The 26,576-nt window shown below is 40.4% G+C and overlaps 2 protein-coding genes across 5 annotated transcripts in view; both read right to left on the reverse strand.

Moving 5' to 3' along the window:
- The window catches only part of LOC101845411 (probable RNA-binding protein 18), a gene marked incomplete at its 3' end in the record, with an annotated part of 28,763 nt that extends 17,030 nt beyond the window's left edge, over nucleotides 1–11,733 (reverse strand). Inside the window, 1 exon segment of the mRNA XM_005103505.3 lies at nucleotides 11,664–11,733.
- An 11,847-nt stretch (nucleotides 11,734–23,580) lies between these two features.
- The window catches only part of LOC101845633, a 60,313-nt gene continuing 57,317 nt past the window's right edge, over nucleotides 23,581–26,576 (reverse strand). For 3 of the 4 annotated variants that reach the window (XM_035971100.1, XM_005103507.3, XM_005103506.3), the window contains exons 18-19: nucleotides 26,232–26,492; nucleotides 23,581–24,609 (exon numbers count right to left, since the gene is read on the reverse strand). In XM_035971100.1, the coding sequence (XP_035826993.1) occupies nucleotides 24,212–24,609; nucleotides 26,232–26,492 (659 nt within the window). In that variant the 3' untranslated portion in view covers nucleotides 23,581–24,211. The other variant, XM_035971099.1, reaches the window with a different exon arrangement.

A 26,576-nucleotide genomic window follows, 5' to 3' on the forward strand; every position in this document is an offset into this window, starting at 1 on the left:
GGGGGGGCCCCGTCAACCATTTCACCATAGACTATCTCCATTAATTTAAAGGACAAACTACACCAATCGACACAACAATGGTTATCTAGCGCAGAGAAAAAGTAAGTCAGAAGACAGAAACATGAATCATGAAAGGAAGAAAAGAAAAGTATGACCTACAGCGGTGCCCTTCAGTCATCCAGGCAAGCCAGATCTTTGAGAGGGTAAGTTTAGTTTTAGTTTTAGTAGAGGTTTTACGGCGCTCGCAACTGCATAAGGTCATATGAGCGCGAGAAGATTAGGTGTTACAAGAGAGTAACAAACATAAAAAAGAAGAAGGGGACATAAGGACGATAGATGTTTGACAGAAAAGAAGAAGCAAACCACACCAGAGCACCCGCCAACCACCCACTGAGAGGCCAAGGACACGCTCAGTTATATAATGGATAGCACCATGCAACAATCTAGATCAAAAGAGAAACAAGGATGGACATGTCATCCAAATCAATAGTACGCTTGACATTGTCTTCCCATTGATCGCTCTTCGACATCCTTCTCTAAAAAGTATTTGCAAGCTTCATAAAAAGCTGCAAGTTTGTGGCATACATGATGGACCGGAAGAAATGTCAATTTCAGAGTGGCACTGATTCAGCTGATAAAAATTTGAAATACTTCGAATACTGTTCACCTCATTAGGAACAGATCTCAGACAAAGTTTATTTCTAAGTCTATTCCCCTTAGATTTAATATCAGTGTTGTATCCTACTTCCTGACCCGAGTGATTCCTGCAGACCCGAACTAACCGAATGAATGTTTTGTTTTTTTAAGAATCTTACGTTAGTTTAATAAGAGTTTTATGTACGGCACTTGCAACACAATAAGGTCATAATAAAAATGTAGAAGATTAAAGGTGTTACAGGAAAGTAACAAACAAACACAAAAAAGGAGGGGAAACAGGAACGATAGATGTCTGAAAGAAAAGAAGAAGGAGCAAACCACACCACAGCACCCGCCAACCACCCACTGATTAACTGTACATCTTTTGTGCCTTTCAGGAGTTGAACCCAGAGAACCTGATGTCTAAGCTGAACAGAGACGGCGTGCTGACCATCGAGGCACCGCTGCCCATCAAGGAGGGGAACCACGACAGGCTCATCGCCATCAAACACGAGTAGTAGGCTTGCACCCGTAGCCGGCGTTGTCTGAGTGACACAACACAGATCCCGTGTCACCAAACAACCTGTACATAGTATTGTCTCAGACTTTGGCGACCTCTTGGGGGGGGGGGGGGAGATACAATGTGAACGGAGGTACACTCTACACTGGTGGGAGGGGAGGTGGGGGAAGGGTCGGGGAAGAAGAAGGAGAAACTACCCAGAGAGCTGACGTATGTTCTACGACGTAAACTGATTTCGGGATACAGAACAGAGAGGGAAATTCAGAGGCACACGTCCAGACTACTTTACAATCAACACGTTACCCTGCTGCATTATACACTTCCCAAACGAGGACAGGGGAAAAAACACAATCGGCCTACACAAGAACAAATGGATGTAACCGAGCAATGTAATCCACCATCTTTGGGAGCAAGTTTTAACCTGTGAGCGCAGATTGTAAATTCCTTTGCTGACTTGCGACAGCCCACATTCAAACATAAACAGCTGCCTATTCTGCCTTGAAACAAGATTACACGATGTATGACGTACTTTCACGCCTCAAGGCTGATGTTTGAACCATCGGATCCAGATTTCCTTGCTTCTGCCAGTTATTGCTTTCCAAATCAAGACGTAGAACTACACACAAACTGGTGACATCACATGACATTACACATGATATGTGTGATGAAATGCTTCATCCATCGCACAAAAAGATGAAGAAGACTGGTTGAACTTGAACGGTCTTCATGGCATGTATGTTTGCATACAACTTTTACAAGGTTGAATTGTTATCATTGCATGTACTGTTGCATACTAAGTTGGTTGAACTTTAGCATTACCTAACTATACTGTTGCATATTTATAACACTCATTGAATTGTTAGCATTACATATCAAACTATTGCATTCTACGTCGCATTGGGCTGCTGTTGTACTACTATCCACTGCTGGCAAACGCTTCAAAAGCCATTTGTATTTATATTTCTGATATTTTGTACAAAGTATAGATCTATTTCTCACAAAAAATAAATATTTATGAAAAAGTTCCAGCATTATTTTATTCTGCATTCCAACTACACAAAGTAAGGTTGCACTGGTAGCACTAGAGTGTATAGGTACTGAGGTACAAAGATGAACTGTCGGGCTAAGGTAGTTTTGTCTGTTCTGAAGAAAGTGATACACACGCAAGCAAAGAGGTGGCCACACTTTGAAAATTTCCAAATGTAGTTCTTTTTACAACAACAACAACCCGCCTATTGAGACAATTTTAGATCATTGAGGAGGCGGGTACTGACTATGCCTGTCAGGGCTAATCCAGGCTGAGAGGGATACAGCATCCAAGCAGAAAGATCGAGCTATTTTATAAAAACTTTCTTCCCACTCTGGAATTATTCGTGAGTCTCCTAAATGAGCCTACTGTCACTCCAAGAGACTGACTCATGTATGTGTGGCCATAAGAGTCTTAAGCGTAGTCAATAAAATAAACACAAAAATAAGAATGTTTGTTTTCACATAATTTACAATAAGTCGCATAAATGATGCAAATACACCAGAGCATTTCCATGTCATTTATGAAAAGTAGTGTGCGATTGATAAAATAAAAACGTAATTTAAGTGAAAAAAAAAGGATTTGATGCGAATCCAATCGCAGTCCTTCAAAAGGGAAAAAAGCAGAAAGGCTCCCACTTATTGGGAGTACTTGGCCTGTGCGTCTACATGTAGTCACCATGACAAAAGACTACATTCCATTTGTAATACCAAAAAGAAAAGGAGAAAGAACAGACCACACTACAGCATCTTGCAAACCCACTGAAATATGAACATTCAACAACTGCTTTTTAAAAATACTTCATTTGCTTCATGTCCCAATTGTTAAAGAGCTAATGACTAATATATCACAGACAGTAGTTACAATGTAACTACTGAAGACCCTTTAAAAACAGAAAAAAGATGCACTTGTCCGTGGAAAAGTCAAAAGAACAGAAACAACAATCATTGACGAGACAGAAGGCGAGGACCCAGCCCCAGTCACACATGTCTCACGCCAGCAGGCAAGTCTGACACCCCAACTCACCTTTCACTAGCCAGACTTGTGCAAAAGAATCGATACTGAATGGTAAACATCCTAAACAATAAACAAGACCACAAATTATTCAACTCTTTACTGTGACATGGGTAATGCAGCAGGTCTGGGAATAAAGGTACATTCCAGCTTGTCATAAATCTCAGTTAAATGGCTTTTTAAAAAAATTATTTATTTTTAACTCTTTTATTTTTTCGACAGTTCCTAGACAGTTCTAGCCCTACTTCATGGTCAAGCTAAAAAGCCACAGATAGATGTGGACCAAAAGCCAGAGATAGATGTGGGCCAGGCAATGAAGGAGTTCAGAACACTAAAAGTTTAAATTACAAGCAGCCAGGAGGTCACATTGGGCGGGGATAAGAGGGAAGGGGGGTAGTTTAGTCTTCAGGGGGAAGTCATTGTAAATCTCTGACCTAGGTAAAAAAAAAAAAGTTTGTGGTTTGGGGCCAACCACGTAACCTAATTTTACTTTTAAAAGAATATCAAATCAGCAATAAATCTCTTGTTGGTAAGATTGTACTTTACCGGACCACCGGTCGGAGCTACTTTCGCTATATATGGCGCCCTTGGTGCCTAGTGGCCCGCTATTCTTCCTTTTCCGAGCTCCACTACTCACTACTCACTTTTCTACGCCCACACCCTTCGACAGCCAACAATCGACTGACGTCTCTTACCGGGTTTTTCAGTAATCACGACCATGCGACCTTGTCCTTTGACCCACGACCCTAACATCTTGGGGTCAATCTAATCACGTGGTCCACTATTATTATTTGCTCGCGACTCCGCTAGGCCTAGGCCATAGAGTTACCCCCTTTTAAACTATAGTGTACATCTATGGCCTAGGCCTACTCCTGGTCCGGCAAAGTACATGTACAATGGAGGGCTAGAGATGCGCACGAGAGCTCATTTGCATTCAGCCCCCCTGAACCCCCCCCCCCCCCCCCCCAACCTCCCCACTGTTGGTATGATACACAGTGGTCCACCAAAGTTAAATCCCCTGCCCACCCTCAACCACCACCTCTCGCTCACCTCGCCTCGCCAGTCGCCGTTGGCTTGCGCTGGGCGTGCGCGAAGTCGCCCGCTAAACTACCTTTTGAGTCCGCACGTAGAGAACTACGAGTGCGTAGTCAGGCTAGGGATGCGTAGTAATCACGGGCCGAGATTGGTGGTCCGGTAAAGTACAAGGCCGGCCCTATTTCTCCGAACGTTCGGGAAAATAAAGTTGGGCACTACAGTGGAACTCGGATTTAACGAGCTCGGATTCAACGAGAACTCGGATTCAACGAGATGAGGTAGATTCCCCGGTTTTTTTTCCTTCTTTAAAATCAATAAAAGTAACATGGATTCAACGAGCACTTAAATCAGAGAGCTCGGATTCAACGACGTCGCTTCCAGGGTGAACAACCCCCTCAGACGTGGCTTGGCTAATTTTTCTCCCAGAACAAACTTTACCTATTCCCAGAAACCATCCATTGCACCTGCATCATGAACCATTATTCACTTAGCCGATTGCATGCGACCAATCAGCGGCCTTTTTAAATACCAACAGGTGTGTTGTTGGCACGCGTACGTGTCTACTCTGGCGTGTGTCGGGGTCGGATGGGCGGCCTGCACACGTGTGGCTGTGTGTGCGTGTCGTGGAAAGGGGGGGGGGGGGGGGCACTAGCGGTCCGGGCGTTGAACGTCGCATATATACAAACGCGTCTGTCTTTTTCCCCCGGCAACTGATCATTATTACAATAATAAGCTAGTCTTGACGTAGATCTACGTACTGAATTTGTGCGCTGGTCTATGGAATCAAAAGTTGCCGTATGCTAGGCTCTACACAACAACACAAGTTTTTCTTGGTAAACAATCGAGATGACACAGGCATGTGTATTTGAACGAATCGGTTTTTTTTTTTTTTTACACAGCTCATAATATGCAGGCATTTCAGGCACTACTTGTGACTTCTCTTTATACATTACTCGCTCAGTGCCTGTAATTATCTACACAAAACCTCGTGTTTGCTATAACGAACACTCGGATTCAACGAGATTTTAGGTCAGGCCCAACGACCTCGTTCAATCTGAGTTCCACTGTATTTCTCCGAACACTCTGAAATCACATCCTTTCCCGCAAATTTCGGATATAATATATATAGATCTATATATAATTATATTATAGGCCTACCAAAGATTGTTCGTATACAATATAGTTCAATCGGTCCAAAAAATGGCCGCAGTAAATATTAAAATTTATATAAAGAAATGCTACAGTTCCAAACAGTTTTTCGCTACAGATATGACATGTTGCCTATGAAGGGTGCTGCTCTTAAACTTAATGTGTTGTGTTCACTCGTGTGCTGTCTAGATCTAGATCTAGATCTATGGAGGGTTATTGATAATGACACATAGAACTAGCATCTATGTTTGTTGCAGCCCTAACCAATCAATCGTGGCTCGATTTTTTGGCATTTTTTTGGTCCCCGAATCGGGGAATAAAAGTCAAATTTTAAAAAAAGAAAGAAAAAAAAACAGAAACCGAACCTCTTTACTTTTGAAAGAAAGTTCACTTAGCTTCACTTTGTCTCTTTCTCACTTGTTGTCACCACGTTGGTTTGTTGAATACGTTACAGTTACATACGATTTGTAAATTGTATTGCTGTTCCTCTTTTATTTTTCCCTCTTTGTGGTGTTTTATTTTGTTGGTGTGTAATTTTTTTTTCTTGTTATTGTTCTTGTTGTTTTTCTATTAATTTTCTTTGTGTTGGGGAAAAGGGGGGGGGGGGGGGGTTGTATTGTGTAACGTCATTCAATTTGATTCTCCTACTTTCATTAGATTCTAAATATATATATATATATATATATATATATATATATATATATATACATATAATTTACATGTGTTAAGCAAGAGCGTTCCACCACAACCGATTACATACTGACACTGGCAGCCCCTTGTGTGTGATTCCATAATTTACATGTAATATCCTGTACTTTTTTTTTAATAACTCACATTTAGGGTTAAAACAGCCAATCTTATTCGGACAGGTGGACACACGCCCTTATTTGTTAATTTTTGTGGTTGTTTATAATGGGCTGTTCTAATTTTGATTTCATTCTGTTGTGAAACCTTTCTTTTTCATGTTTTTACACTCATCTAAAAATATCTAGACCAGCTCTTGAAAATTGAAATAGATCTGGAGCCCCTATACGGCATACCGACACCTTAGTGTTTTGTGATGACTATTTCCGGAAGTGAACTTTTGTATTACCATAACTTCGGCTCTTTCAAAAACATCGACCCAAAATTTCGTTTAGTTGAGAGGCCAACCTTTCCTGTCGGTGTGGGGTAAAGTTTTTAGTCAGATAGTGTATAAAGAAGACCCCTAAACGAGACTTGACGCATGTCATGACATGTACCCCATACCGGCACATGTCGGGTTTTCTGTCATGGCATGTACCCCATACCCGCGCCCTACACCCCATACCAGCACACTCAAATTGAAGCACAACTAGGCGTTTGAAAAGAAGAAAGAAGCAAAGACGACCCCCCTTTGTACAGTGGGCCTAAGACAGAACTAATGTTTATTGACATACATCTACTAAAAAGAACAACCACCAGAACAGACTCACATACATCTTACTCACACATAGGTACATTAATGTTTCATTTTACTCTTCCACACATATCACAAACTTTTATATGAACATCTTCCTCACACACAGGTACATGAATGCTTCATTTTACTCTTCCTCACCTATCACAACAAACTCACATGAACATCTTACTCACACACATACATGAAAGCTTCACTTTACTCTTTCACACATATCACATGAACATCTTAATCCCACTCAGGGCACACAGTGAAATAGCCATAGCATCTTTGAAGACGATCAAATTAGCTTACTTTTGTGCTATAACGTAATTTTTTCTTGGCTTTTATCAATTTGATCATCCACACTGATAGACAGTATTCCAAAATGAGGAAAAGCAGGTCCTGTTTCGCACCGGGTGAGAATAGCCTACGCTGGCAAGTCTCACCCGCGGTGAGAGGACGATCGTTTTTCTATTCTCACCCCGGATGAGAATAGCCACTTCCGCACAGGAATGTAAAATGCTTTAGTTCACTCTTTGACATCTCGCTTCTCCAACTTCGTTAACTTTTCTCCACTTTCCTCTTCTTCCTTCTCCACCCTTTTCCCTCCCTTTCTCTCTTCCTCTTTTCCACTTCTTCCTTTTTTCTTCTCTTCATCCAATTTCTTCGCCTCCTCCCATGCTTTGTACTTTGCCCCTAAGACATGCGGGCTTTGGTGCTGGGGGGAACTGAGCACTTATGGACCTGTCCGGTGTGCAATGATGTTGTTGCCCAGGACAGGTAATAATACAGATTGTAATAATAACTTAGGGGCTGAGCCCGCTTCTCTGTGTTGAAACCATAGAGTTCCAGCTTGCTGGTACGGGCAGGTTGACGAACGAGGGGGCAGGAATGAGTTGATTGTACAAATCAAGGTACTTTCTGTATGCCCCCTCGTTTTCCTTAGGTTTGATTTTGTGCCAATTTCAATGGCGGACCCAATGCATGTCTGATGCCATCCATCCAGTGGCAATGATAGTGCATGTATTTTAAACCTCCTGTTTTCTAATGTTAATAGGGCCTAAGATAAGTACAGCTAGACTGGTAGTCTAGCCGTACTTAAGGACGGCTAGACTGTCAGGCTAGCCGTACTTAATATTGATGGCTGAATTGTAAATGAAATTTTTAGTTTGCAATGCCTAAAGTATTTGTATTTCAGACAAAACCAAAGGTGCCTTACTGACTTGCATGTATTTGAACCTGAATTACTAGATCTAGATCTAATGAGACCTGTGTACTTAACAGGCTTGAGTTGATAGGGCCAAACCTAGATCTAAGTACGGCGAGACTGGCAGTCTAGTCGTACTTAAGTACGGCTAGCCACTTCGTTCTATAATTCTGTTATATCACAGTGTAAAATTCTGTGGTTCACGGTGAACGCTTCACTGGTTGGCCTAGGCGAAAACGGTGAACGCCCAGCGGGTGAGAATAGCCAAAAGACTCGCCTGCACTATTCTCACCCGAGGTGAGAATAGAGGTGGCCCTCGCAGAATGGCAGAATGAAAGTTGGCGTCGAACTCTCGCAAATAGGCAAAAAATCACGAGTCCGGAAGCCGGAAACCGTTTGGAGAAATAGAGATTGGCACTATTTCTCCGAACGTTCGGAGAAATAGTCATTTCGAAAGTATAATCCAGCCCTTTTGTCAACAGTCCAGTTGACAAGAATTTGACCAGCACTGCCGGTCTTGCCCAGTTAACAAACCACCCCTGCCCCCAGCCATACCCCCATGTTTACAACCAACCGCCGTGGCGGTGGGGCATTTTTGGCGGGTTACTTCTGGTGAAACACTGAGCGCTTCTAGGGCTAACCCTAAACCCTACCTCTACCTCTACCCCCATCCCTACATGGTGATCTTGTAGTTCTGTTCGTTAAAGTCCACGATCCATTTGTTTACATCCAGAGAAGAAATCCAGAAGTCTTGAAGACCAAATACTATTTGAATTAGGCTACACAAAGAGCAGGGGTGCAACCTAACTGAAAAACATTAAAGGCCGGCACTATTTCTCCGAACGTTCGGGAAAATAAAGCTGGGCACTATTTCTCCGAACACTCTGAAATCACATCCTTTCCCGCAAATTTCGGATATTATAAAGACCTATAATTATAGTATAGGCCTACCAAAGATTGTTCATATACAATATGGTTCAATCGGTCCAAAAAATGTCCGCAGTAAATATTTATATATAAAGAAATGCTACAGTTCCAAACAGTTTTTCGCTACAGATAGATATTATGACGTGTTGCCTATGAAGGGTGCTGCTCTTAAACTTAATGTGTTGTGTTCACTCGTGTGCTGTCTAGATCTAGATCTACGGAGGGTTAATGATAACGACACATAGAACTAGCATCTGCGTTTGTCGCGGCCGCGACCAATCAATCGTGGCTCGATTTTTTTGCATTTTTTGGTCCCCAAATCGGGGAATAAAAGTCAAATAAAAATTAAAAAAGAAAGAAACCAAACCTCTTTACTTTTGAAAGAAAGTTCACTTAGCTTCACTTCATCTCTTTCTCACTTGTTGTCACGACGTTGATTTGTTGAATACGTTAGTTACTTTTATTTTTCCCTCTTTGTGGTGTTTTATTAATTTGTTAGTGTGTATTTTTTTCTTTCTTGTTCTTGTTCTGATGTGTTGTTTTTCTATAAATTTTTTTGTTGGGGAAAAAAAGGGGGGGGGGGGGATGTTGTATAGTGTAACGTCATTTAATTTGATGTTCCTACCTTCATTAGATTCTAAATATATATACATGTATATTATATATATATAGATTTAAATGTGTTATGTTAGAGCGTACGTTCCACCAAAACCGATTACATGTACTGACACTGGCAGGCCCCTTAATGTGTGTGATTCCATAATTTACATGTAATATCCTGTACTTTGTTTTAAAATTACGCACATTTAGGGTTAAAACAGCCAATCTTCTTCGGACAGGTGGACTCACGCCCTTATTTGTTAATTTTTGTGGTTGTTTATGGGCTGTTCTAATTTTTATTTCATTCTGTTGTGAAACCTTTCTTTTTCACGTTTTTACACTCATCTAAAAATCTCTAGACCAGCTCTTGAAAATTGAAATAGATATAGACCTAAAAATTTGGTCCTGTGTGTGTGTGTATGTGTGTGTGTATGCATGTGTGTGTGTGAGTGTCTGTGTGTGGTAGTAAGTGTTTAAGTGGAGAGTGAGGAGCGTGTGTGTGTTTGTTTTTCGGGCTTTATTTCAGCCTTTTATTCAGTAACAGTTCAAAGTATACAAAAATAGAAACACAGGATCCATTCACTCCAGGGCTCATGAGTCGTTCCTCTCTTTCAGTTTCACTCATTCATTCAATTCTCGTGTTCTCTCCCGCGGCTCATCCCCGTCCGCATGACTTTCACACCCCACCCCCTCCCTCCAGGCACACACAAAGAAAATCTCACTCATTCCCTTGCACCCTGCGAACCATGGACAATAATATTAGCAAAACACTGCCTTAGCCGCATTCCTTTCGTTCGTGAGCTGTGGACCAGGCCAGGGGGGTCGGTGTCGTCGCCTTGTAGTTGCTGTCGCCTGTGGATACACTCCTACATTCTTCCTTTCACCTGCTCTGTCACTCACACTGTCTCTCCATCCACAGCTCAGCTCGTCATACGTTCAAAAGTTGCTCACTGATCATGTTTAGTTAGTGTGTGTATAAGTTTGTGTGTGTACATGTGCATGATGGTGGTGGGTGTTACAGAAGTTTGTCTGTAGGTGGGTTTGCCATGCGGTGTTCCTTCCCAGTCCCAGACCAGAGGCCAGACTCCGGCCGCCAGAGGCAGAATGAAAGTTGGCGCCGAACTCTCGCAATAAATAGGCAAAAAATCACGAGACCGGAAGCCGTTCGGAGAAATAAAGATCGGCACTATTTCTCCGAACGTTCGGAGAAATAGTCACTTCGAACATTAAATTAGGATAAAATTCATGGGGGGCATGCTTTTTCGGTAGTTCCCACCCCCTTTATTTGATAGAGCCTGACCTACATCTAGATCTACGTTTGATTCGCGGCAAGCTAAGATGTCAAACCTAACAACTGCAAAACATTAAATTGTGGTAAAATTCAGGGGGGCATGCCCCCCTGAAACCCCCCACCTTGTTTTTGTTAGGTCAGGGGGGCAAGCCCCCCTGAAACCCCCCTACTCTTGGGGCCAAAACCGGCGAATAACAAATGCGGGGTGGGAATTACCGAAAAAGCGCCTACTACTCTGTCTCCTAGTGACTAGATTCTAGATCTAGATCTAGATTCTAGATTTAGAATCTAGTGGTCGCTCGTTACGGAAGTCGGCGCTTTTTCGGTAGTTCCTACCCCCCTTATTTGAGCCTGACCTACATCTAGATCTAGATCTATACTATACGTTTGATTCGCGGTGAGCTAAGACAAGATATCAAACCTTCTAACAACAGCAAAACATTAAATTGTGGTAAAATTCAGGGGGGCATGCCCCCCTGAAACCCCCCTTCCTATTTTTGTTAGGTCAGGGGGCAAGCCCCCCTGAAACCCCCCTACTCTTGGGGCCAAAACCCGTGAATAACAATTGCGGGGTGGGAACTACCGAAAAAGCGCCCGGAAGTCTTCCCTACCTAAACTAAAAGGAAATTTTAGATCTCTATTCTCTAGATTCTAGATCTACAATCTAGATCTAGAATCTAGATCTATAAATCTAGATGTAGATATATCTAGATCTAGATCTAGATCTAGATCTAGATCTAAGTCTGTTAAGCCATTGACATCATTGTCATTAGATCTAGATCTAGATGTAGATCTAGACCTAAACCAACGACGAGAGGGTTGTAAAGTAAGGCTTACCTTGTTATTTTTCGTGGTCAGAGCCTTGTTTTCGAACCTCAGGCAAACAACGATAAGCCGGAAGTCGAAAACGTTGATTGAACCCAGGGGACAGTACTAGGAGGGAAACAATTTCCAGAATCATGTCCCCTGACTAATTTGCTTAATTATCAGTATCAAGCAGCCTATCAGCTTAATCTGCTGCTACTCGTTTTTTGAAAAAAAAGGGAGGGTGCAGGTGCAACCTACTAATTGTGCATGCGGGGTAAGGCCATGGTCAAGTGACGTAATTTTTTAGTCTCAGATCGGAATTGGACTGAAGTAGGCCTACTTTGAAATGTCTACTTTACCTAGATGAAGGTCTTATGTCCCTTTCAGTAGCAGAACATGTTCAAAAGCACTCACAAAGAGGACACCTCCTTCTTCCAAGTGAAAAAAACCCACTCAAGTTTTTCCCCTGTCCTTTTTGTGATGGGCATAAATTAGTTCTCCACACGCTCAGAAATCAATCAATGTTAATTATACATCATTTTGAATATTGTGATCTCTAATTTCGCCAAATGGCTATTCAAACACAGTTCGGACTTGATAATTGCTGTAAATAAGTCACAGGTAATAGATCTATGGCTGTTTTCATAATTGTTTAACTGAGAATTATATGTGATGTCATGATACATTATAGTGCAACTAGATTACTGGGTACGTGCATGAGCAATTTAAAACACGTTTAATTAACTAAGTTCAAATTCAAGTTAATCAACATTTTGTGAATGAACCCCCCTGACAGTGCATGAGCACTTGAACTTGCCAGAGCTGGTCAAATACCGAAGATCTCGGCCAAAGCCCACTCTCATGTAGTCGCACCCCCCCCCCCCCCCCCCAACCCTCTCCGCATCATACGGCCCTCAACGAGAACTCGGAAAGAGCTGTCGAATTTCCAGATGAATCTGGAAAACCAATTCCCGAAAAAGTATAAATTTTACAAGTTACAAGAAATAAACAAAATTATAACCGTGCCACCAACTCTCTTTATCTCTTTATCTGTATAAAAATGCATACATGTAAAATACGCTGGCAAATAGCATGAGTGAAAGAATGAATAACTGGTCCTGGGCCAAAGACATAACACGCCACACGCACGTGCGCGCACGCATGCACGCAGAGAGAGAAAGAGAGAGAGAGAGAGAGAGAGAGAGAGAGAGAGAGAGAGAGACAGACAGACAGACAGACAGACAGACAGACAGACAGAAAGACAGACAGACATTTTAGATCAATCCCTACAGTCAATTCATTCTTTTGTTTCAGCCTCCTTCAATGACATTTGCTGATGCTAGCGTCTTATCAACGAGATGAGAGTGCTGTTTCGGCATTACCCCAGTTTCAACAATCGTCGAGCTCAGAAAATGATTTTTGAACACCCTTCCAATAATATTATACCCTGATGCTCTAGTCTCAATTTCTCAAGTTTACCATAGCCTAATGCAATGACATCTACATTCTTGAACACATAACAAGACATATCGAACATTGATAGGCACTAGTGGTGCAAGTATAGTGATGGAACATATCGAGAGAGTGATTGTAGTGAAGAGGAAGCTTTTGATGAGGATGAACTTGCTCCTGGCCCTAGGCTTTCTCAGTTCTGAGAAGGCCTAGTCCTGGCCCCATCATTGTGGTCTACAGTGGCGGTTCGTGGTTTATAGAACTGACCGGCCGTCATTCACATCGACTCTTTCTCACTCCCCCCCCCCCACCCCCTTCCTCCACAACACACACACACACACACACACACACACACACACACACACACACACACACACACACACACACACACACACACACACATACACATACACACATTTTGACTGTTGATACATGTTTGTTTGGATTTACTTAAAACTGAATGAAAATCAGCAGCAGCAATAAATCTCTTGTCAACTGTCCAGTTGACAAAAATTTGACCGGCACCGGTCTTGTCCAGTTAACAAACCGCCCCTGGTGGTCTATCAAAACGGCTACATCTCTCTCTGTCTTGAACTTTCAATGTAGTTCTTCAGGACTGTTTGCAAATGTGAAAGCCTTGGACATTCCTGTTGGACGATTCCTGTGAGATTATTTTTAGAACCATTACCTAATGGCCACCTTTGCTTCAACCAAAGATTCTTCACTAGTGGAAAATCTTTGCTCCAACATTTTGAAAGCTCACAAAGCGAGTGGACCCGATGGAGTAAAAAGTAAAATTATTAAAATGTGTTCTACTCAGTTATCTCCCATTCATACTGATATTTCCAACATGTCTTTGAAAGAACGAATAATACCACTCTCATGGAAATGCTCTGAAATAATTCCTGTCCCAAAGAAACAATCAATATAGAATTTGAACGACCTAAGACCTGTCGCTTTAACATCAGTCCTCATTAAATGATTAGAAAAACAGGTTTTGAAAGAACTGAGGAAATCAACAGAAGACATACAGGACAACATGCAATTTGCCTATCGTGCCAAGAGGGGCGTGGAGGATGCCATTCTCGTGTTCTTAGATAACATCTACAAACACATAGACACATCAAGAAATTACTGCAGGATACTTTTGCAGATTTTTCATCCGCATTCAACACAATCAAGCCGCACGTAATAGTTTCAAAATTAATTAACATGAACATAAACAAGAACAATATAGTTTGGATTCTTGAGTTCTTAACCAATCGACCTCAATATGTAAAATTTAATTATGTAAAATCCGACCTAATATTCATGAACACCGGTGCGCTCCAAGGCTGTGTAATCTCCCCTATCTTGTTTACGCACTACACCAACGACTGCACTTTTGATAACAAAAACATCAAACTAATAAAATTTGCGGATGATTCCACTTTACAAGGCCTTATAACAACAAATGAGAATGAATACAGGGACGCTGTGAACCTATTTACCAATTGATGTGATAACCACTTCCTTATACTAAACGTAAAAAAGACAAAGGAATTAATAATAGACTTTAGAGTAAAAAAAGACCAATTGCCACCACTATTTATTAAAGATGAAGAAGTGGAGGTGGTAAGCTCTTACAAGTATCTTGGTGTAACAATCGACCACAAACTTGACTGGCATCCCCACACTGTTCTTGTGCATAAAAAAGTAAATCAAAGAATGTTTCTTTTAAGGAAATTAAAAAGTTTCCGTGTTGACAATAAGATTATGTCCCTTTTTTACCATTCTATGAATGAAAGTGTGCTATTATTTTGTATTTGCTGCTGGGGTCGGAATTGTAAGGTGAAAGATAAAGAAAAATTTGACAGAACCATTAAGAAAGCCAGCAAGATCTCTGGATATGATTTTATAAGAATGGATGAAATGTATAACACCACACGTATAAAAAAGATAAAAAGCATTATAAACGACCCATCACACACCCTTTCCACACAAATTGTAAGATCACGCAGCGGCAGATATGTACCTCCAAAAACAAAGAAAGAAAGATATAAAAAGAAGTCTTTTACAATCTAGCATAAGGCTTTTGTCAGAATGAGCATATAGTGTGTTGCTCTTAGAGTATGTATCTGTATATAACTCCAAAGGTCTAGTATTTAAATTCCTGCATGTGGTTGAATGATGCATTTGATATGTACATTTTGTCAGCTTTACTTCTCCTTTCATATTGAATTTTAATGAGAGTAATATATATGATTTAATTTTTTTTAAATGTATACCTGCATGTGTTTTTACAGTCCTGTACAGCCAAGGAAAATTTCCCTCTGGGATAATAAAGAACTATCTTATCTTATCTTATCTTATCTTTTTCATTCGCAACTATTTCTAGATTTTGACCCCTTTTCGAGCATGAATGGTCTGAAATGTAAACAAATCTGATTGTTAAAACGGAGTAAAAACGGTAACTTTTAGCTCACTTCAAGCTTGTTTACGTAAACAGCTGACTGTGTGGGTGTGCCCTGCAAGCTGCTATCGTCTGTTGATCTTTCAGTTTTACACTTGGGTTGACTTTAAAAATTCGTTTACCAAGAGGCCACCGGGGCGGTCCATGTGCATATGTGTGTGTTGGTGTTTTTGTATGTGTGTGTGTGTGTGTGTGTGTGTGTGTGTGTGTGTGTGTGTGTGTGTGTGTGTGTGTGTACTCTCGTGTGTTTATGGTGCTATTGCAAACGTATAATCAGGTAGCGTAAACACGTCACGTAAGCCGACTCGTGGCCTTCCGAGTGCGTGGTTTCGGTGAAATGGGGGTAATTCAGATCTTTGTTTCTGTGTTCTTTTGCTACAAAACACCAAATGCTGAACACTTCGAAAATTCCTGACAAGCAACATAAAACATGATGAAGGGAAAAAGCCACATAAAAAAAACAAAAACAAAAACAAAAATAGATAGCTGAGGCATAGTTTACAATGCTACTTATAACTAAGAACTTTCTTTCCCAGCCCGCAAATCCCATATAAAGAAGATTCATCACGACAAATCTGACAAAGATCTGGCATACTTCAAAACTCTAAAGATCAATTTTCAGAAATGAAAATCAGTCAAACCGATGTTTGCAGCCAACGTGGATCAAGCTGATGAAGGCTTACGAGCAACATATAATTTATCTCAGCTAATTACAAAAGCAGGCAAACACCATGCTATTGTTATTGGTGAGGAACTCATACCTGCGATTAGAGAGGTGGTCAGCACAGTCCTGCAACGTGCCCCGGAGCCTGTGTTGAAAGTTCTCCCACTTAGTGACAATGCCATTCAAAGATGTATTGATGAGATGACAGCAAATGTTGAGGAATCACAGTGCAAAATGCTGAAAGGACGTGAGCTCAGCCTTTAACTGGATATCAGTTCATAGAGGGTGAGAAAATAATGCAAAAATTGTTTTTTGCGAAACTGTTGGAAACAGATACCAAAGGCGAGTCCATTTTCAAAGTGGTCCAAGAATTTTTCGAGGAGAAACAGATCTCTCTGACCAATACAGTTGCCTGTGCAACAGATGGGGCAGCGTCGATGGCAGGTCGGAAACGTGGATTTATGAACTTCTTGAAGAAATCAGTCCATGGAGTATTTACTGTTTACTGTGTCATTCACAGACATAATAATTTGGTGGCAAAAAAACAACTGAATGAAAGTCTGCATGACACACTGGCCATTGCCATCAAGTGTGTGAACAAGATCAAAGCCCACGCTTTGAACTCGAGACTATTTCAACAGCTGCGCACTGAAAATGACAAGTACTTTCAATGCTTACTTTTGCACACTGAAGTCTGGTGGCTCTCGAAAGGAAACTGTTGAACACAATTATTGTTCTGCCTATTTGACTCTGAGATGGAGGGGGTTTTTTTTCTTCAAGAAACAGACAGTGATCTCTGCAATAAACTGAAAAAAACAACACAAGAACAACATTGCGCTCCTCACAGATCTTTTCACAAAGTTCAACCAGTTCAACTTTCAGCTGCAGGGGGATGACACCAACCTGATCAAGGCCTTCGTCATTCTTGTCGAAATTGGAAATGATCCGCCGAAACATTGGCAGAAGAAAATTTCTCAGTTTCCTAGCTTGACGAAGACACTGAAAGAAGGGCGCGTTTCTGACGAGGAACTACAAATATATTATTATATAGCAACCACCTCAGAGATTTGCATGCTGATATGAAGACAAGATTTAGCCTCCTGATATTTTTAAACTGGAAAATCCATACTGGATACTGGACCCAATGAACAATGAAACAGATGATAACTTGCAAGTAGAAATTGAAGAAGAGCTTCTGACGATGAAATGTGACTTTGAAATCAAACCATTGTTCAAAAATATCTTTCGTCCACGCTTAATTTAAGAATGTAAAGATGGTGATTTGTGACCCAACTAATATTCAGAACTAAATAATTAGAATTTTGGCACGTTACTTTCTACCCTGCTGTATGAACTCTCTCTTTATTTGTGATTGTTATTATATTATGCTTGTCATTATGTCAGATTGATGGTTGGGGTGGAGGAGGGGGCGCTGGGACTCGGCTGGGTGAAAAAGGGGGCGGTGGGCCAGAGGCGAAGCGTCTATATAATCAAATAATCACTGCTTCCCTTCCTAATTTTGAAACATTGTCGCAGTCAAATTCACCCATAGACGTAAACCTCATAAATTAAATGTAAAAAGACGTTCATAATCACCAATGAAGAATAGACTATGCCTAACCTTCAAAACCGTTTCATTGCCACAGAAATAGCCTGTTCGCCCCTATCGGGCCACTCCATAAGCAGTCACAAGCTTTGATTAAGTAAGCTTAAAGTGAGGCTGGAAGAGTCAACCAATCGAGTTAAAGGGAACATGTGCATAGCAGTCAGAACTGTTTCATTGTCGCATATACCCTGTTCACCCCTTTCGGGCCACAGTTATAAGCACCCAGACGCGCTGATTAGGTAAGCGAACTATTACACTGGTCGAGTCTACCTCACAGATGTGAGGGGAACTAACTCCTAATAATCCTTTGACTCCTGCTACTACACTGCTAGTGTTTGTTTTTTTTCCTCGACTTTTTAACGTCCTATAATCAGATCGTGACCTCGATTATGACACCGGCTCCTGGCCGCGAAAAGCTAGACAAAAAAACAGCCAAATGTGAAGTAAAAAATTAGTAATTGGCATGCTCTACCAAAGTGTTTCGGCTGTCTGGTATAACATGCCATTGTAGTGCTGACATCTCTGCTTCTTTCCTTGGTGTTCGTGTGTTCAAATCTAAAGTTAAATCTAAGGTTAGTTAGAATAAATATTTAATGAAATACTTTCCCGATTATTTTAGCGGTTGAACAAGCATACAACATGAATTCAGGATTTGTTTTCATTCACAACTCAGAGTTGCCGCCTCCAGTGCCAGTAAGATTCTTGTGACTTGTGTGAGTGTGAGTGTGATATCTCCAGGCCCTATCTGGCTCCATTTCACTTTGATTACCCTGTCAAACAAGTCAGCCTTCGCCCCTGCGGTGGGCGAAAAAAGTTTGAAAACCACTGATCTAGATAGAAAACCTTGAAAAAGAGGTCTAAGTTTTGAAAGATAATTTTTAATACAAAATGTGTAAAATACCGGCTTTAAAAAGTATCAATAGAACGAACTGCTCTTTTTCTATTAGAATACAGTCATCGGCTTGGAATTATTTTGCATGAATTCTTCCGCGAAACTACCGGGAGCACTCAGTATACTACAGTATTGAGCCGGGTCGCTCGCCGCGAAGGCTGGTGCGACGCCAGCCGAGACAACGCTCGGTCTTTTTTTAATTGAACTAACGACAGATCATTGTGTTTGAGGCAATAAAATGCTGATTTGAAATGATCTCAGTCTTGAAAAATAATATTAGACTTCATTCCTATGTTATAATGATTGTACTCTATTAATATAGAGATGTTTGGTACTTGGTACACTTGGTACTCTTCTACTATCTGTCAAACATGGGGTTGCAGCCAGTTAACGACTTCAGCAATATTTTATTATTATATTACAGTGAAAAGCTGCTTTTCTCCCAAACATTGACTGAGGGGTAAAAGTATGGTACCAAAATTCTCAGAAGACATAGGCCTTTCATACGAAACAGATGAATTTGACATACAGCTACTTTGAAAATCTAGGATCTGGTACCTGGTATAATGCTAATATTTTGTTGCATTTGACGTGAAGTCCATTCTCGTTAAAATTTTGTTTGGTCCATAAGTTTTTTTTCTCTTTGAATGAATGAATTCTACTTTTGTATGTTACCTTGTAGTGGCATGGCCAAGATAACTGCCAAATTTCAAGTCTCTATCTCAATTTTACGCAGACCCCCATTGCTATACTATGGAAACATGTTGCTCAACTTCGGAGGTCATTTTCTCCTTTTCGTGTTTCCTCACCTCGCACAATTAAAAGTTATGTATTTTCGTCAAATATGATCCTATTTCTTTCATTCTTGTTTTAAATTCAAGGGAAAAGGTGATAGTTTTTTAAAACAATGTTAACTTGTTTTTTAAATGTCCTTCATATGGCTGATATTGACCGGCAGGGACACTATATTAGCGAGCGGGACACACCTACCATGAGATCAGAGATGTGGCTGAAAGAAAGCAGTGAGAAGGATCCAGATAAGCAGTGGAAAGGCTGCAGAAAGGGTCAGGAGCCCAGATGTGATGGGGTGGGGGCAGAAAGTGGAGACGAAAGCAGACAACAGAATAATATTACTAGAGAGCATGAAAGGAGGTGAAAGGAGACAATTTTAGAGAAGAAAATGTTTCGGTCGCTACCCGGATTCGAACCCGGGACCTTTGAATGAGAGGCGAATACCGTAAATACGAGGCCACGAGAGCCCCCTGAAAAAATGTGTCCTCCTACATCAAAATACAAAGCCCATCCACTAAAACAGCCACAGAAGGCTTCAAAACCAGTTATAATATTTTATAATCATTTATAACCTTGTGATAGGTTCTTTTTTTAAAGAAATGTGTACATTTTTCTATGAGATTCCAATATGTCAGCCGTTACCATAGCAACACAAATGCATTTTCAAAATTTTACTTCATGACCAAATTCTCCACTATTGATGCCACCACATTAAATTTCAAATCCCCCCCCCCCCCCCCCCCCCCCCCCCCCCCGCACCATGCCCTAAGGGAACAGGCTGAAAAATATATGTTTGTTGTTATTAGAACTAAATTCAAACTTTCCTATATTACTCGGTACAGCTAGGACAAGATAAATCATTTTTCAAATATTGTGTAAACGTCTGCATTGCTATGGTAATGGCGGCCATCTTGAAAATAAACACAAAACGTAGAGTATGTTCAGCTGAAAAACTATTCCACTTAAGAAGATAAAAGTGCTACAGAACATTCCTTTTAGGGTAAATCTGGATAACTGACAACTTTATTTTACAAAAAATTAATAATTTATATATTTCTTTCGGAATTTGAAAATTTCTGTATTTTTAGGGTGGTTAAATTTAGAAAAAAAATTTTTACATAAAGGCCTGAATTTTTTTTCTCGATACGTTATCAGGGTACAAAACCTGTCTATTTCCCAGATTTACGTCTTATCACAATATGTGCAAAGTTTTAAACACTATAAATAAGATTTTTTTTTTTTGCAAAAGTAATCTACGACACCATCCCCTCAGAAGATCGGCTGTAAATTGTAAAGTTTTAACGTGAAAAACTAGCAACACAAAGAAGCACTTCACAAAGGAAAAAAACCCTTTAAAACATTTTTATAACGTAGTTCCATCATTTGGAGCTGTTGAGATCATTTCAAGAGGCATGAAACAAAAGAGAAATCAAATTTAACACAGAAAAAAAAATTCACCCTGATGGATGAAAATCGGCCCAAAGCTCAGCCGCCTGTCCCCTACTTCAGAGGCCGTCCTGACAGTGGCAGCACAACAGGCCGCCAGAGAAACATTCCTTATGTTACTTAGGCCTTGGCCCACTGTTTGAAGCATGTGCAACGTAGAATTTAAAAAATATATTGACAGCAAGGCAAGTCACAACATACTATGATTGGAATGGATCCCACCATGCCCATGAATTGAGAAAGCCCTCAGTTTAAACTCTTAAAAGATTTGGAAAGTAGAAAGCAGTCCTACCTTTAATTTATATTACATGTACATATTGTATACTGTACTGTAAAACATGTATACCTACCAGCTGAATGGTCTACATAAATCTGTATGCCCAAATGAAAGCAGGGTTTTGAATGGAACATCAGCTTGATACCTGCTGAGAAGCATAACGATGACTAGATGTGCAAAATGAGACTTTCCAAATGTACAGAGTTTGTTTCATTGACTATAAATATTCTGTGTCTTGTCGACAATATAATCTTTTTTTTTTGTCAAGCTGCTTTGCCTCTCTGCCTGTCGGGGCCAACCAGGGCTGAGTGGGATTTGACATTCCAGCAGAATGTCAATATGTGAGGCAGCGCGGTGGAATCAGGCTCTCGTCAAAATAATCAAAATGAAGAAACCTGCATTTTTCCGAAGGTTTGTGAATTTTTATCAAACTTTTGTTTTTTGGCTCAACACCTTTCATGCCCAATGAAGAACACATTTCTGTGTGGATATTTCTGAATAACGTTGATTAAAGGCACAGAAAAAGTAAATTTTCAGTTATCAAAGACTCTTAAGCTAAGGAAATAACTAATCTTTGGCGGCCATTTTCTCAGTAATTTTATCTCTGAAAAAATGTGACCCCTACCTCCTTCATTTTCAAATATCTCGACTTGCATTCAAGATAAATGGATATTTCTTTCATACAAAAAAAGGTAAATGAACAAGCTTTAAGATGATACCAATAACTCTACGCTACATGCCCAAAAATTGACAAAAGTCTGATTCCTCCACACTGCCTCCCATATATATTATAATGAAATCTCAGTTTACCTCTGTTGTACATATCATATATTTATATTTTTTTAAAGGTATAAGCAAGTGTTTTACAGCACTTGCAACACAATAAGGTCATATAAGTGCAGAAGATTAGAGGTAATACAAGAGAGTAACAAACACAAAAAAGGAGAGATAAGGATGATAGATGTTTGTTTGATAGGAAAGAAGAAGCAAACCACACCAGAGCACCCACCAACCACCCATGTTTATATTTTTATCCCTAACAGTAAGGATTCGAGTCAAAGAGAAAAGAGTGTCGACGAGTGTTGAGAAAATAAAGCGACAGTCATAACTGAAGTGTGCCAATGAAGTTGGGACTACCAGTGATGCTCTTTAACAACCATCTGTATCAACATTAAAAGAGTTAAACAAAATGCTTCGAACCAGCAAAAAAGAATTAACAGAGAAGTAGGAAAGCAGTAAGACCTACAAGAAGCTTCTTCCAGCAATCTGCTCCGATTTGTTTTAATAGAGGTTTTACAGCGCTCACAATTGCATAAGGTCATATGAGCACCAGAAGATTAGAGGGGTTACAAACATAAAAAAGAAGAAGGGGAGTTAAGGACGATAGATGTTTGATAGGAAAGAAGAATCTGCTCCAATTAAATGACATAAGAAATCTCCCAAATTTCCTACACAAACCAGGTTGAGATACACTCCCACTGGGATGTGAACTTCAAGTAAAACATCTACTCAATAGTCCATGATTTTCTATAGCTTTTGGAGTAAGAACACACTCCAACAAATCAACAGGAGGACAAACAAAACAGAACAAATATTTTGATATTCACAAAAAATAACAAGGTCAGTACTTTACGGGCACAACAGCTGTTTTAATTACAATATTATCTTCTTTGATAAAATCATCACAAAACATACAAGGATTGTACAACATAAACAATTGATAAAAATGTAAATTGTCCAGATAATAATTTAAAATTTATAACTCATCTCTAAAAGAGTTAAAACATTTCATCAGCACATCTCATTCGGTCAAATATCTACAAATAAACACATTGCACATATTTGTAAAAGTACAGTAACACAGAAACCTAATTCTACTGTTGACTAAAAAAAAAAAGTCTATGCAAAAGCCACAAGTGTCCAGCTGCCACTTCAAAGACTCAAACACACACACACACTATTGCATCAACTCTGATTTTGAGCTCCAATTCATACAGTCAGCACTAGTAATCATAATTGCCACAGAGGATATATATAGAAGGAGAATAGTAACACTGAAAGTTAGAGAAAGTACAAGGAGAAGACCACACCAATGCACCCATCAATCTCCAACTACCAACAAGGTTAGAGAGAGAGTTGGCTTTTGGTCATGACGTTGATAATATATATCTAAACTCTCTCTTTGTATATCAGACTTGCGTATTTCTGAGGTAATACCTCGTGAGGAGTGTGGCAATGGGCTGTGTGCTTGCGTGTATGTTTGTTTTAGTTTTAGTAAAAGTTTTAGGGCACTTGCAACACAATAAGGTCATGTAAGTGCCGAAGATTAGAGGTGTTACAAGAGAGTAACAAACACAAAAAAGAAGGATGAGAGGTCATGACGATAGATGTTTGATAGGAAAGGAGCAAACCACACCAGAACACCCGTCAACCACCCACGTGTATGTTTGTAAGTACTGGCCATTACTTAAATTTGACCTCACTGAGGTCATCATTTCATCCTCTCACAACAGACATTAACATTTCTGGACTTCGAAATACAACACAATTAAGTCAAAAAGTGCCAAAGATTAGAGGTGTTACAAGAGAGTAACAAACACAAGAAGGAGATATGGACGATAGACGTTTGAAAGGAAAGAAGGAGCAAACAGCACTCAAGCACCTGCCAACCACCCACCAGGACAGTGGAGAAGCCACATTTCTCTCAGCTAAGAGGATTTGAGTGTCCGTTGTGGATGAAAAAAATCTCTTGGTGAAATCTTTGTCAGAGGAAAAAAAAAGGGGGGGGGGGGGGGTGTAGAGGAATTCCTTGTATTACTTGTATCTACTGACTGTAAAGAGGGGCGGAAGGAACTCCTTGTATGTATTGACTATAAGGGGTTTGGGGGGTGGGGGACAGACTATAGGGGAGAGGGGGAGGAAACAAATCTACTAATGTCATCTGCAGACCAGTACAGGTTTCCCTCATTGACAACTCGGAATCTAGGAAGCTGACCGTTAACACCAGCGCTGAGAAGCTGCAGCACTGTTCCCTGTCTGAGCTGACCAGCGGGACTCTGATGACTCAAGGGAAAATGTTGAGGGGTGAGGCGGGGCAAATGTCTGCCTACTGCTTGTGGTTTGTGGGTGGTAGGACTGTCTTGTGTCCAAAGAAGTGCGGTGCGGAGTGAGGTATGGGTCTCTTGTCTGGTCCCAGGATGCTTGGTCAAGGTAATTCTGCTGCTGTTGTTGCTGCTGTGGTTGCTGCTGCTGCCACTGGTACGTCGTGGATCGGTTCGTCTCTGTCGTCATGCCACCATCCCTTTCATGCTGCGGGTACTGTGAGTGAGCTGTCCACTGCTGTTGTAGTGGTGTGGTGTCATACCTCGACGTTGGGAGTGATGTTGACAATCCGTCTGGGGGAGCAAAGACACTTATTTCTTGATATAGCAACGGCACTTATTTCTCGACATATATTTAGAGAAGACACTCATTTCTTCAAGAAACCCCTAATTTCATGACATATATTTATATAGCAAAGACACTTATTTCTTGATATAGCAACAGCACTTATTTCTCGACGAAGACACTCATTTCTTCAAGAAACCCCTAATTTCCTGACATATATTTATATAGCAAAGACACTTATTTCTTGATATAGCAAAGGCACTTATTTCTCGTCATATATTTATAAAGAGAAGACACTCATTTCGTCAAGAAAGCTCTAATTTCTTGACATATATTTATATAGTGAAGACACTTAGATCTTGATATCTAAAAGAGAGAAAACAGGACACATCTTGAAATGTAAATAACATACACTAAGCCTTATTTGGAGCCTAAGAGCCAGTTTAACACTTCAAGAGGCACTGTCTGGTCCTCCGGAGGTGAATTAACTTGAGAACTTCATGAAAATTAGGGTGGGTCATGAAAAATGCTTATAACTTCCTTATATTTTAAGATAGAAATATCAACCAAACATCATTGAACTGGAAATTGAGTGAAGAAAAAACAAGATAAAACATTTTCAAAACAATACTTTGTCATAGATTTAATTTGTTCGTTTGTCAAAGTGTCTTCGCCTGTGTGTTGGTCCTGATGATGTGGTGTCAAATTTCTCCTAGTTCTAGTGTGAGTGATACAATTCAAAGCAGCCAGGGACACAGAGGGCTATATATACCTCACACTTTTGCATTGAAACACAACCTCTTTCCTCGTGAATCACTACTATCCTAATAAAATGTGTTAAACAAGTTGCAAACTTTATATTTGCAGCCATTTCAGATTCGATTACTGCCTTAGTGACTGATGTAAACAAATTTCTAGAATGTTCGTTTTCTATTCCAGTTCTGGGTCTAGATTCTTGTTTGGGGCAGGAAATGCTAGGAAAATCTTCATTGAAAAGAGTTTTAACTTAATTTTAACATTTCCAGTGGTTCCATACACAAAATCGGGTCTCAAGTGCCCATGTTTATGATCGCAACAATGTCAGACGGAGAGTCGCGGCATCGCGACTATCCTCATGATGGGTCAACTTCCCTTTCAAAACACGGTCTCCAAAGCAGGTTGGTCAAGCCCAAATTGGCCAACTGAACAATAACAGCAGAAGCAATCCCTTCCACGGTAGACTAATGGGTAATAATAAAGTATAGCCCTCATTTGGAACTGCTTCACCAAGCGTGCCACGGGTGGGTCACTGTGGAGTTGCAGCTATATCCTACAGGAAAAGAAAATAGTAGGCTGAGACCATCACGATGCACAAAGTCATGAGGTTATACTTTACATGTAGGCATATAGAACAATTAGCATGTTAATCCATGTTCTGTGTCATATTTTCTCATTTCTCCTCCCTAACTCTAACAACTGGGTCAAATGCTCATCCTTTCATAGAATTAGTCATGTTAGAAAAGCACACACTTTTGAGCTAAGTATTACTCAAACCGAAACACTTGAAAACTTTTTAAAGACATAATGAATCACATGACATATAGCCTAAACACACAAACACACACATCACATTATAATGAAAGACACTTACCATTTTGACCAGAAAACTTTTGCCGGAACAACCCGCCATCCTTCCCTTGGCCTTGGTACTCCTGGCCTTGGTACTCCTGCCCCTGTTGGTCATAGTAATAGCCCCCCGAGGCAGATGCATCAGTTTCGTACCCAGGGTAGAGACGGGCAGGGGCAGAGTACTCTGTCTGTCCTGGCCAAACCCGCGAATCTGTCGCCTCAGGCCAGCGGTTTTGCCCACGACCCATGCTATTCGAGTCGGGATTTGGCATATTCCACAAGGCTGCAAAGAGAACAATAATAATAATGATAATAATAGTAATAATAATAATAATGATAATAATAATAGTGATGATAACAATAATTA

The sequence above is a fragment of the Aplysia californica genome, unplaced genomic scaffold, assembly GCF_000002075.1.
Source record: "Aplysia californica isolate F4 #8 unplaced genomic scaffold, AplCal3.0 scaffold00376, whole genome shotgun sequence".
NCBI classification, from domain to species: domain Eukaryota; kingdom Metazoa; phylum Mollusca; class Gastropoda; order Aplysiida; family Aplysiidae; genus Aplysia; species Aplysia californica.